The following is a 13,383-nucleotide window of genomic DNA, read 5'->3' on the forward strand; positions in this document are numbered from 1 at the left end:
AATACACACTGTTTTCAATGTCTTTCAGGCAAGAACTGAAACAAACAATCAACTACCAGGTATTTGACAGAAGGGAGGGCAACAATTGTCTTTTTTCCCATCCTAATTCACAGAGTCATATAACGGCCTGGTTGGGAAGGGACCTTAAAGATGGATCTATTTCCAAACCCCCACCATGGACAGGGATGCCACCCACTAGATCAGGATGCTCAGGGCAATTTCTAACACAAGTTTTTGTTTGTCTCCTTTGGTCAGTCATTAATCTTGCTGTGTATGGTAAACACCACTATACGCTTAGCAGGTCTCAAATGTGGTAAGCCAAGATGAGTAATACTCTATGGAAAAAGTACTCATTACCATTCCCACACTGGCATTTTATTCTTGGAGGAAAAATAGTGATTCATTAATAACTCCTGCAGGGTGTCCTACAGAAAAGGTCACAAAGGTAAAGATGCCATCATTTTGGGTTTCCAAGAATATTTTTATTAATTCAGCAGAACAATTGTTAAATATCAATGTGTAGAGGTAGGACAAAGCTTAAAACCAAATGCATTTCTAATATGCATCTTAAGGTGGCAGCAAATGTTTGTTCTTTATTATAGGGCCTGAGTTAATCTCTAAAGAGTTTCAATTTCTGCATCTCAAGGTTCTATCCAGAAATGAGAACCAAATGTATCCTCAATGTCAGTTTAATGGTATGTCAAGAACTCAAGAACCAAGATGTTCCGATGAACACAACCTCTAAGGGTTTCTGCACACCGGCCATCTCCAACTTTGCTTTGCAAAAGCAATACAACCTGACTAACATGGCCACCAAATAACAACATAACACAAAGATACTCCAAATTACACACATTCCAGTATCAGAACCTGTATGGTATAAATTTACGCAAGGGGAAAAATCAGTCAAAAAAAGGCCTCTAGGCCCCAAGCCTGCCTTTCTTCTCCACCATAACATCCAGAATGCATGTAAGCTACGGACAGGGCTCACCTAAATTCTAAACAAAAGACAAACCCGAAATACTTAGTTTAAGACACTAGTAGGAGGAATCTTGTTACAGTTTGCCTAAACTTCAATTTTTTCTTTGTTCTTGGAAGTAGCACCCACACCGTCAGTCAGTTCTCATTACTGCTGCAAGTACTGATGTCATTAATCAAGTTACAGAAAACAGTCTAGCCTATTTAACTCTGCAAACTATAATTACATGACACACAAATGAAAATAAGGCAAAAAATGATTCTGCAGAAGGAGAGTCAGTAGCAGGGCTCTGGGCTATAGGGGGAAATGCATGGGTATCTGTGTGTGAGAGAGAAAGGAGGTAAAAGGAGGAAGGCCATGAAGAAGGTCTGCAGTTCCACCAGAGCACCCTTATTTCCTTAAAGCTAAGCTTCTAAGCACTTCCTGCAGAAACACAAGTAGCATGAGTTTCACTTTCTTCACACTTATCCTTTAGGAAGGAAAAAAGGTTCAATAAGATAAGTAGAGGCTTGTAAACAAGCCCTTCAAGTTCTTTCATCTTCAGTTCCACTTAGGAAGAACTGTTCTTTGGTGGCAATTTTTTTTTATTTTTGAAAATACGCATTAGCTACAAGATACACATTACACACATGCCTATTGTAGATGGGCATATCTATATAATGACTTAGAAAACCATGTGAATGCATGCATATATATATACTAATAATTTATTTTCAAAATTTTGTAGAGTATTAGAAGTTAAACTGTCAAACCATCAAAAAGAAAAAGTATTAATTTCACATCTGCAGAAAGTTCACAAGAATATCACTTTAAATGTTATGCTGCCTTGGCTGAGGGGATGAAGTCATAAGCCTTGAAATCTGACCGCACGAAGATTTAAGTATGATTTGAATATACTGCTTTGACTAGTTAGCAAAAAACACCAACATAACAGCACCAACAAAAAACCCCAAGTTGTAAATTCTCAACCGGATATAATATAGTTCAAACTATATCCTCAGGTCTATGTTCTTTGGTTTGCTTGGCTACATTTGGACATTAATTTCTCTAGTCAGGATGAATTTGAGCTTGACAACACATTTCAACATACATTCCAGAAAATCCTCTTGGTATTTCAGGTTTTGGACTAAATGGGTTTTGATACAAACAGCTGGCTCAGTGAGGCTGACACAGCAAGTCACTTAAATTTAGTCAACTATTATTTGGTTTACAGTTTGTACGGGTTCTGTCAAATTTAAACCTACCAACAGTGTATCACCCAGTGTGAGGGAAAAGTTGATAGTGTGAAGAACAGCAGAAGCACTGTATCCATGAGCAGATTCATTAGTTCCTATACAATATCTCTATGCAGCACTGTGTGTGTACATACACAGACCAGACTTGTGCCCAGTCAGAATGACATGCAAGGAATACGGAAATGGTCATCACCTGCTATCAGAGGATTACTGAATACTCCCACTTTATCTAGGAAGCTGTCAAAGGTAGAATTTGGGTGTGCTTCATGGGACATGGCAAGGTCTAGTGTGTGTTGAAATAGTAGAAGTTAAGCATATATTTGTGAACCTCAGTGGCGATTTTTTCCACTCTGATGACACTTGTTTAGGATAAAGTTAATACTGGGTCAGTTGAATCAGGAACTCGATTTTGGACAGGTCAAGCTTAGAAGAATAATACAAGTTCAAAGGCAAAATGTGTTGTGCTTTACTAATAACAACTTATTTGCAGGAATGATGAAGTGAGAAACATTAGCAAACAGATAACCAACACAACACTTCACATATGAAATAGAAAACACTAATGCAGCTCCCTCCTCACCACCACACTAAGAAGAAAACAAAGAAATTCTCTTCATGTGGAAAAAGAAAGAATAAGAGAAGACACAAGAAATTTTGCACATTTTTCTTAGTTCGAGAAGACACTGAAAGAAAAATATTGATTGACAAAATTATCTGTATCTGGTATCAGTTTCAGTAGCTAAAGTAAAAGGAATGAAAAGGTAACAGAAGAGTGTGAGGTGGTGCTTGGTGGAGAAATGCTGAAGCCTAGAAGTTTACTGCTAAGTTAGCATGTTCAGACCCATGATTTCAAGATGTCTTAAGGCTGCAAGATTATCTGAACACAGAATAGATCACATGCAAATAATTTCCAGCTGCAAAGTATTAACCTTTTATTCACTTACCTCCCATAATTTTAGATTGGCAGTTGATAAATTCTGGCTTCTTGTCTGTAAGGTATCGCTGACAAGTGTGATGTAGAATCTGAAAGAATGTGCATTTTTCTGAAGCTGTGTTTGCTACCCATTGGTCAAATGCATTTTCAAATAGTAAATCAAATTCTGGGGAATCCTAGAAGAAAAAAAAAATAGACTGCTATTATTCCTGTTTTAAAAATGATTTAGAGAAAGATATTTTTTAAAATGTACTGCGTTGCAAAAAGCAGAAAGGTCATGCACCTAATAACCATCCTGGTATTACTGCATATTTTTGAACAAAAAAGACCGAACAGGCAGGAAGGCTTTTTTACTGTTATTTTTAATGAGGAATAGTCAGCTATGACAAAAATATCTGAAAACAAATATATTTTAGATCAAAAAATTAAAAGTCAAATTCTCATAAGAAACCATTGCTATCTTCAGATATATAGTTATTTGTGTCATCTATATTATGCAAGCATTTATGTCTCTCAACACAAAATCTATGGTCACACTATGTTATAGAAGATGTGGATCTGCTCTCCATGCTCAACCAAACAAATAAGCTAAGTCCTAAGCAAATAACAAGTCCTAGTTATTGTATTTAATGCATTTTCATAAAGTCTTGCAAAGCACTCAGGATAACATGAGCAAAAGGCCACTCCCAGAACAAATCACAGTGCAGCTCTATACCAGATTCAGCTGCCAAAATAAAAGGAATTGATGCAAGAATTATGGTATACATTTAATATTTGGGAAACACTGCTTTGCAAGCTAATCTAGTAAATGTTCTTCTCCAGCTGATAACCCTGGGAATTCACAAGGAGATGAGCTTGAAGGAAACATTTCTAAGCTTAAGAGCTTGGCAGGACTTTCAATCTGTTATGTACCTAGCTGCATAGCAGATGCTGTAAAAGGACCTAAAACTCTTATCCCTTACCTCTTTGTCATTTCACTTGCTTTCATAGTCCCTTTACCCACAGAAAATAAAATTCCACTCCTTGCATTTCATAAGGCAGTGGCCAAGAGCTTCTTTTTTGTACCAAGTCTTCAGGTAGTAACTAGACTTGGTACTAGGGACTTAGGTACTAAGACTTGGGTAGTGCTAGAATTTAGTGCACCATAATTAAGATGCTTAGGTGGCTGATCAGAGCACAGCTTTGAAGAAACAAGGGAGCTAGTCACAAAAATATTTTGCTATAAAAAGAACACAAAATCACTTGGTGAGCAGATAATATGAGACACATTTTTAACTTCTAATTATGTTGTTTTAGTACTGGAGAGCTGCATTCATAAGCCTAAGACATATTCGTACAACCTCATCTTGAGATAGCTCAAGGTGAGCTGCACAGGCCAAATTAAAGGAATAATTCCACAGCTATTTAATATAGGGGTAATTTTTTTATTTTATTTTTGATAGTTTTTTATTTAAATCAGTGTTCTCTTGCCATTTGCAGCTAAAGGGCACTACCACATTTTCTAGTATAAGATAAGGAATGCCGAAATATCTGAGGAAAGGACTGTCCTAGAAAAAATGTAGGATTAACAAGATTTCACAAATTTGAATCTCAGCAACCTCCTCTGTACTTACTTCTACCTATTGCTCTATCTCATAGCACAGCTGCATGCCAAAGTAGACCCCAAGAGGCTTAAAGCTGAAGCAAACAAGGCTCTTACTCTGCTCTTTACAAAGAAAAGAGAAAGTAGTAAGGAAAGTATGGAAAGACAAAAAGAAAAATTCCATATGACTGAGTTTTAGCCTCCTCCCATGTTTCCCATTAAAATTTACTTCACATATTCCACTTAACTATTTCTTTTTTGAGAATTTGCACTTAAACCTGTATCTTATATTTCCAGATACCCTTTGAATAGAAAGAATGCCTGGTTCCCAAATCAGTTACATAACAGCTCAATTTTCATTTTCTAGAAAAGAGTTCAAACTCACCCGATTAGGGTCTATGCCATTGACCTGGCGGAGCTGCTCGAGCATCCACTGCGTTCTCCTCACAAATGACGTGGAGCCTTCAAATTGCTTCACCTTTGTAATAGATGCTTGGGCTGGTTTCTTGTTTGTCACTGAACATATAGAAAACATATAACTGAAATGGGCTTTGTGATTCAGGAGCATGCTGTTTACTTCACTTATCAGTAGCTGTTTTGCTGGTGTATTTTCTACAGTGTCTCATGAAGCAAATACATGTCACCGATTCTGACAGCAGAATGCATTATCTTTCCAGGATAACATATTGAAAAGCATATTCCTTATTCTCAGAATGGTGGTATGATGCCAAACAAGCTGTTTAGTACTCAAAATTGGATATATTTTAGCCATTATCAACTTAAGTTGCCAACATCCTGTAAAAAACCCCAGCACTACAACAAAGGTCTTTCCATTTCATTCTCACAATCACAGAATGGTCTGGGTTTGAAGGGACCTTAAAGATCACCCAGTTCCTGTCTCCCTGCCATGGTCAGGTTGCTCAGAGCTCCACCCAGTCTGTCCTAAACATCTCCAGTGACAGGTCACTGAGCACCTTTCTGGGCAGCCTGTCCCAGTGCCTCACCACCCTCCCAGTAAAGACTTTTTTTTCCTAACATCGAACCTAAATCTACTCTCTTGCAGTGTGAAGCCATTTCCCTTTGTCCTATCACGACATGCTCTTGTAAAAAGTCCCTCTCCAGACTTCTTGTAGGCTCTCAGGTACTGGAAGGCTGCAATTAGGTAATTTCAAAGCATTCTCTTTTTCAGGCTGAAAAAACCCAATTCTCTCAGATTTTCATCATAGGAAAGGTGCACCATCAATTACCTTACTGTTCTCTTTCCCCCATGCTAATTTGCTGAAGTTTCTCATATTCAGCACTGAGTATTAATAGTTTCTTTCTCATCTTCTCAATTTAGGAAAACAGAGAAGGAAAAAAACCCCAACCATATGACCATGTAAGTATATACACCTTATTAAAAAAACCTGTTACTTTAGACTGAATTTGATATTGCTGATTAAAAAAAACAAAGTGTTTTTCCAGTCTTTTCACAACATGGTACATGTAGGTCATGCTTGTATAACACCACCAACATCTGTGACATTTGATTGCCAGCCAAGAAACATAGGTAAATGTGCTTACTACTTATTATATCCATCAAATCAGACAATAGTCTGTGAAAAACACAGGTATAAGAATTAAGGAACTAAAGTTTTTTTGACACCTTCCCTTCCAAATATTAGGTACCACAAACAACAACCATGAATAAAAATTATATTACTTATTATAAACAAAATGTATGTTAAAAACCACAAAAAAGAAGACTGCTCTGATTTTGGAAAAGAATAAAAAAAGCAATACAATGCTCAAATTAGTGTATCATTAAGTCAGAATTGTGTTTTCAAAGAGCACTTAATAAGGCTAGCTTTTCAACAGCAGGAAAATTGACTTCCTGCATTAGATGTTTTCTCTAAACAAATATTCTTTTAATCAGTGTAACCCCATGGAAGTTCTATAAGTAGCTTTAGACACTTTCTGTAGTCAAATGTGTATTTTATTTACATGTCACTTTTCTGTTGCTGTACGTTAAGTCACTCCCAAACACATTTCCACTTTCAGTGAAGAAATAATTTGTATAATCATTGTATTGCATAATCTACTAAACCTGGTGTGTCATCTATTTTTTTTCCTACCTAAACTCTTTCCAAAAATAATTTTACCCATATGGTCCACCAAATAAGAGTATTATTGGAAAAGTTGCTTTTCTCTGCTTTTAGATGCTGGCAGTCAGAGCTTCTAAAATAATCAAGACTTAAACAGCAAGATTGCTTATTTTTGTGCACCCCATTTGCCCAGATATTCAGGAAAAGTAACAGGCTTCCCGCTCTGAAAAAGCATGCTGCACACACTTCTGCACCCAGAGACAGAGTTAAACACTAAGTAAATACTGATGTAATACCTTATCATTCCATCAAGTTAAAAAGTTAATATTGGTTCTTAGGATGAAAATTTTAAAAGACAGATCAGTGTCTTGTTGTTAAATGTACTTTGGAATACATTAGCAAAAGAAGATCAATATGAAAATCTCTTTTCAGTATCTCAGATTTAGATGTTTTCAGTTCTGAGTGTGTCTGTGAAAGTCCAAACACCCTTATGAGAACTAAACTTGATAAACAGAAAATTCATTCCAAGGAAATTTTAGCAGGGAAAAAGAAAAAAAGAGATACTAGCATTCCAAAGGGAGATAATTGTTTTTAAGAAGCTACCTTGGATAGAAGGCACAGCTGGACTAAGTATATTGATCAGCCTATTGACAAGAATGTAGCAAACAAGTTGCCAGAAATCTCATTGACAGTGGAAGCACTGAGAGCCAAACTGGTGCATAGTGAAGTAGGTGATATAGAATCTTACATCAAATGGTACAGAACACAGAAGATCAATGCAGTATCAGAAAGGTAGCAGCAAAATTAGGCCAGAACGACTACTGAAATGCAAAGACGGCTATTACTAAGAAGTGAGATTAGTATTAAAGATTCATTGCTTACTCCATGGCCCATGCATCCAAATGTAACAATCCCAACAAAGCAGGGGTGTCACGAAACCTGTCTATACCTACAGGGTATATAGAGGTTCTGTTTCTACTTCAAATCTACACAGTAGTGAGTGCGAAACAAACTCAAAAACTGTAAAAGTTTATGTGCCTATCTTCCCTAAATTTACTCTTTGTTTGTATTCAAACACTTTACAGCATTCTACTAGACCAAGTTTCACATATCTTCTACAAATCAGTACTAACTGAAGGTTATTTAACAGTGGCTCAACTTTTATGGCCTGTGGATTATTCTCTTTCCATGCAAAATGGGCAATGATCTACTGCTAAATGAGCTATGTATTAAAAAGAAAAAAATTGTGCCTACTATATGTAAATCACACATATAATTAACACTATCAGCTCTGCAAAACAAAGGGTTTGACACTAGGAAGCACTAGATGTTTTTCCCTCTCAGAGTCTCATGGATAACCAATCATGAAATGTATAGCCTTAAACTTTCATATAGCAAACTTCCTATTGTTCTGAAGCCTTATACATGACATACATTTAAATGCTCTTGAAAACAGGGGGCATTAATCTTTCAAGGTGAGAATACAAAATTTTACAGATGATATTTAAACACTAAATGTCTAATCTCAGCATCTCCAGAAACTGGTTCACTTGACATATCCAAAATCTACTTCTCTAAACTTCTTTATATAGCACTTTTAATAATCAATAAACAGCAGCTTTGTCTTCATCTGGAGCCATTAGTGCTCTGTACTGCAGCGAAAGATTTAGATTACATTCCCAAACTTCATCACCTCCCTAAAATGCCTATTATTGATGAACTATAAAAGCATCTTGATTAGATGACTGTTTCTGTATCATCCACCACATAACTCTGGGAGAGGCCAAGAGGGCTACTCCTCTGTGAAGGAACCTACAAGGACCTTGGGTATGTCATCACCTTAAGCAGAAATTCAGATTGCAATGGTGCAATCCTCTTGGGAAAACAGCAGCTCCTCCTTTACATCTCACACTCATGATTACTGTGCACAGCCAAACAGATCTAGTTGCACTTCACCTTTTGTGTGGTAGTATTTTAGGAAACAGTTAGCATTTCTATAGCATTCAAAAAATCAGCTACTCACGAACCCACCAAACATGCTTTAAAACCATCACTTAGTCCATGACAGCTTGACAGTAATATGGCAGTCACTGTAACTACTGAGAAACCCTTTGGCAGCCAGGAAAACCATCCTCACTAGCTGCTCATTATATTGCTTAAAAAACTAGAGAACTTCACCAGCCACTGAGTGGGAGTTATCTTGCAAACATGTAAAAAGTATTTTCTAAAAAAAAAAAGAAAAAGTGTGGAAGTAATTACATATACCTAGATACATTCCCTCTCCAACAAATCATTTAGGCATTTTTGCTAAGATCTTGCATGATCATCATCTATCTTAATAAAAGCCAATATTTAAGTTATGCTTCAATTTTAAGTGGGTTTTTTGTTTGCTTTGCCTTTTTTTTTTAAACTGTAACACTGTGCCTTCAAAATAAAAAGCTGTAGCAGTGTGGACAAAATAGATTTATTTGGAACCCATCAATAAATGGTAGGTTCATATAGCATTTCTGCATGTCATAGATGGAAATAAGATTTCTTCTTTTTAAGCAACATAGAGTTATCAGTGAAGTAAGAAAATGTGAGAAATCAGCTACAGCAATTTATGATGGAAGACTTAGTGAGATTGGTGACTTTTTTGTATCTTTGTCCAGTTGCTACTCAATTCTGCAATGTTGACTCAGAGGACAAAGCACAAGTAACTTGTAGAAAAGCCCCAGAAGTTTGAGAAAGAAGTATTTCTTGGGTTTTCTTTCAAATGTCAAAGTACAAAGGCTCAAAGAAAAGGCATTAAGATATCTATGAGGCCTGGACCCCATTTGCTATTCTTACCTATATAACTCCAAAGCAAAAGGAAAGAAAAGATAATCTATCTCTATTCCTTCAGCATAAGTAGGTCTTCCTTCTGCCACTAAGACAACCTTACAATTGTTTTCCCCTCATTTCAAAATCTTACACTCTTCCCAAAGCAAGGAAATGAAGACTATGCAGGGGAAAGGACACTCACACATTCCCTTAACCCTTATGATAGTAGAAGTTTGTATTGCTCTGTTCTGCAAGGCTACAAGCTACTACTGTTCAGGTCACATGGTCCCCAAAGTATGGTCTTGGCCGGCAACTTCCAGATTTTCCTACAATACCTTTCCGACAATCAGAGAAATAAAGTTGAGAATTAAGATGGAGCAAACAGGTGCATTCTGACTTACTTAGGTCATGAGGAGTAAGAGCCAGATATACATGAAACTGTCTTAGTATACCATGTGAATTTTAGGAAAACTGTTTCCAATCTGCTTTACATGATGGTTGTGAGCTTTGCTACCTGTCAATTCCAGCTCTGAGTTTGAGCATCAAAACTTGTAGTGTTTCATGTTTTCTCAGAACAGTTTCAACTAATACTGATTTAATGTGCAGTCTGAATTCATTCTAGAACTTTGAGCCTTCCCACTGTGATTGTCCAACTATCACCTCTAGCACACCTGCCACACTTCTTAGACCTCAACGATCTATATATAATACAAAAGGATGCTCTGAGAAGACTGTGGCAAAAAGAATTCAGACTTATGTTGCCACTTCCAGGATTAATTTTTTTTTTTAGGTACAGAGAAAAGAAAGGATATATGTTTGCAGCAAAAGACAGCTAGCCTCACTGAAAATAAACAAAACCAGCTAAAACTGGGGCAGGTTTAAATTCCCGCTTGCTGGTCAAAATGTTTGAAAGCTGAGGCCTGACTTCTCAGAATGGCATCTCCTTTTTTTTTTTCCCCATATTTCTTCTTTCCTTCATTTGACAGTGCTGCTTTCTCACCATCTGGGATCTAAGGAGTTGAAAGCAGGGACAAGCAGCACAGTCCCACCTTCTCCACTTGCCAAATAGGACATGAGGATGTAAATGGCCCTAAATACATAGCAGTGTAACCAAACATTAATTCCTTCTGTTTCTTTAGGCACAGCACAATGTTTTGACATCAAATTGGAAGAAAGAGAAGCTTTCAGATACAAAAGAGGCAAACTACTCCTAAGTCTAAACACATACTGGTTTTCCCACAGCCCTTCCCAGTAGTTCAGATAACAATATGCATCATCTGTCTGCTTAAATCAGCTCTACTGCATCACTGCCAGCCTCATGCTTCAGGATAAAAATGTATGAAATGCCTTTCTCTACATGCAAGTTATCTTTACCTGTTGACTAGTAAAAGAAAAATCAAGTACTAAAAAAATTGGTTAACCTGGAAATTCAGGTTTATCTTCTCTTATCTTCCTAAGATAAAGGACTAGATAAAAAAGTGTTCTGGTGACTTTAAATGAAAAAAAAAATATTGCTTTGAGTTGCAATGAAAAAATACTTTTTTTGTTCATGCATATGACACCATGAAGTGTTATAAGCCTGAAGTGAGAGTCTTCCAACATGACTGTATTAATAAAAAACTGCTGCTTAGAGGCAGAATGCCTTGCCTTTGGTTTCCCCCCCCCATATATTTTTAACAGAACTATGTAAATAATTGTCCTTAAAAACAAACTTTATGACTATTCAAACACCTGAACCCCTCATCATCCATGTCCATTGCAGAAGACTCATCTTTTGTTTCTATCAAAATTTTAAAGCTATAAATATAGAATTTTTTCAGTTTTAAATTAATAACTTGCTTAAATAATTCTTAAAATACTACAGCAATATAGTTTAAGTTACTGATATCAAGGAAACTGCTTTTCATATGGCAGTTATATAGACAAAGGTAGGTAACAGTGGGAAGAACGGCAGACTTCATTTTGTCACCAGAGAGAAAGCTTCTGCTTAACTGCAAATATCTGCAAAGGAATCTTATTAAACACATTTTCACTTCCAGAATGATGACTGAACTTCCAGGTTTTGTTTGAATTGCCTTTTACTACTTTATATTGCAAAGCAGCCAACTTTCAAACTTTTCCCACCTCCTTTTTCCTGCGCAGTCAGCTGCATTTGAGGACTCAAGATACTTCCAGTCAAAACCAGCAGATTTATTGTGTGTGTTTTTAGTTAAAACCTAGTTGTGAGGACAGCATGGTGCTCAGGCAGATCTACCAAAGCAGGGTAACTCTAGGGTAGATAACAGATATTCAAGCCATGTCCCAGGGAAGAATGATGAATTTCTCACAACACAGACACCAAAATCTTCATCAGGGGACCTCTCAATTAGAATAGAGCTCCAGCTGATCCTGACCTAGAGCATTTCATTTTAGTAGTTCACCTTGTCCTGGCATGATAGAGTCTTGTCTCTTAATTGGAGAATATTTGGTGATTGAGAATTTCAGTTCACTCTATTTTTCTGGATCACTTATACCTTCAATCTTCTTTGCTCTCCTTTCCTTAAAAGGCAGGCAGCATTCTACAAAGACTTTGCTAACAGCAAGCATACTTTAAAATCACCTTGTAAGCATGTATGCACACTGCAGAAAATCTCATTTCAATTTAGCTTAGAAATCAAGGCTCAAGACACAAACCATAGTGAATACATGTGTGGGTCGTCCTTTTATCACATTCTGGTCACTTCAGCACCTGAAACTGTGAGGAACCAATTAAAATCATTAGCACAAAAGTACTTGTCAACTTAAGTGGAATTTGGCATAATTCCCGTGCAAGTTAACAGATGTGCATCCTTAGCAGAGAGTACACTAGGAATTACCTCACCAGCCTGAAAACAATGTTTGAACTTCACAGCAAGTGTCCTGAGAGGCAGGAAGAGGCTCTGGAAAATTAAAGCCTGAATTTGTTACTCAGTAACTCATACAAGGAGAATGGTATTTAACAAATAGTGCTCAGTTTCTAAGCTTGCTCAAATAACTTGAGAGGCTTCAGGTTATGAAACAAACTGGCCAACAGCTTTTAAGATCCTACATTCTAAGAGAATCCTGTTATAAGCGGGTAGAGGGTTTACTGGAGCTTTTAAAGTTACTTAGAAAACTGTGTTTTTCTTGATTTTGCACTGAATCAATGACCTAAAATACAGCAGATGAGACTGCCACTAAAAAAAAATACTTTCCATTAGCAGATGTAAGAAAGGGCTATTACAGTCATTCAAGACAAAATCCCCAGCTTTTGCTATACAATGGCCTCAGTCAGAAGAGCAGTGGGCAAATTATTCCATGCACTTGTAACTCAGACTGTCCGAGAGAATTCTAGAGAACCCTTCACATACAAGTGCTATGAAAACATCTAAATCTCAATATAAGCAACTAAAAAAGTCTGTCATACTTCAACCACTTAAAGCTATGAAGAAATTGAAACACACACATACACACGTCCCCAAACCAATAAACACCCCAGAAATATATCAGTGGGGAGGTACTTAAAGGTACAGCTGAAATGTGATATAAAGCCAAATGAGAAAATAAATTTCAGTTTGGAAACATTTTAAAGTTTTATTTTGGGCTCCAGGTCAGTACTGAAGTGTTATTCAACAAGTCTATGTGGACTGAACTAATTTTGTTCAATCTGCAAATGCCAACAATAGAAGCTACTGTACTAGAGGTACATTATTATTTCGCTCTACAAAGTAACAACTATCAAAAAAACCTAATCTGAAACAAAAAACTGC

General features: G+C 36.7%; 1 protein-coding gene across 3 annotated transcripts in view; it reads right to left on the bottom strand.

The window, feature by feature from the left end:
* Positions 1 to 13,383, bottom strand: part of STXBP6 (syntaxin binding protein 6) — a 97,278-nt gene that overhangs the window by 19,649 nt on the left and 64,246 nt on the right. For all 3 annotated transcript variants that reach the window (XM_066552449.1, XM_066552450.1, XM_066552451.1), the window contains 2 exons: positions 5,116 to 5,246; positions 3,159 to 3,324 (listed from right to left, as the gene is read on the bottom strand). In XM_066552449.1, the coding sequence (XP_066408546.1) occupies positions 3,159 to 3,324; positions 5,116 to 5,246 (297 nt within the window). The remainder of the gene's footprint in view (positions 1 to 3,158; positions 3,325 to 5,115; positions 5,247 to 13,383) is intronic.

Source organism: Molothrus aeneus, chromosome 6 (assembly GCF_037042795.1).
Source record: "Molothrus aeneus isolate 106 chromosome 6, BPBGC_Maene_1.0, whole genome shotgun sequence".
Taxonomy (NCBI): domain Eukaryota; kingdom Metazoa; phylum Chordata; class Aves; order Passeriformes; family Icteridae; genus Molothrus; species Molothrus aeneus.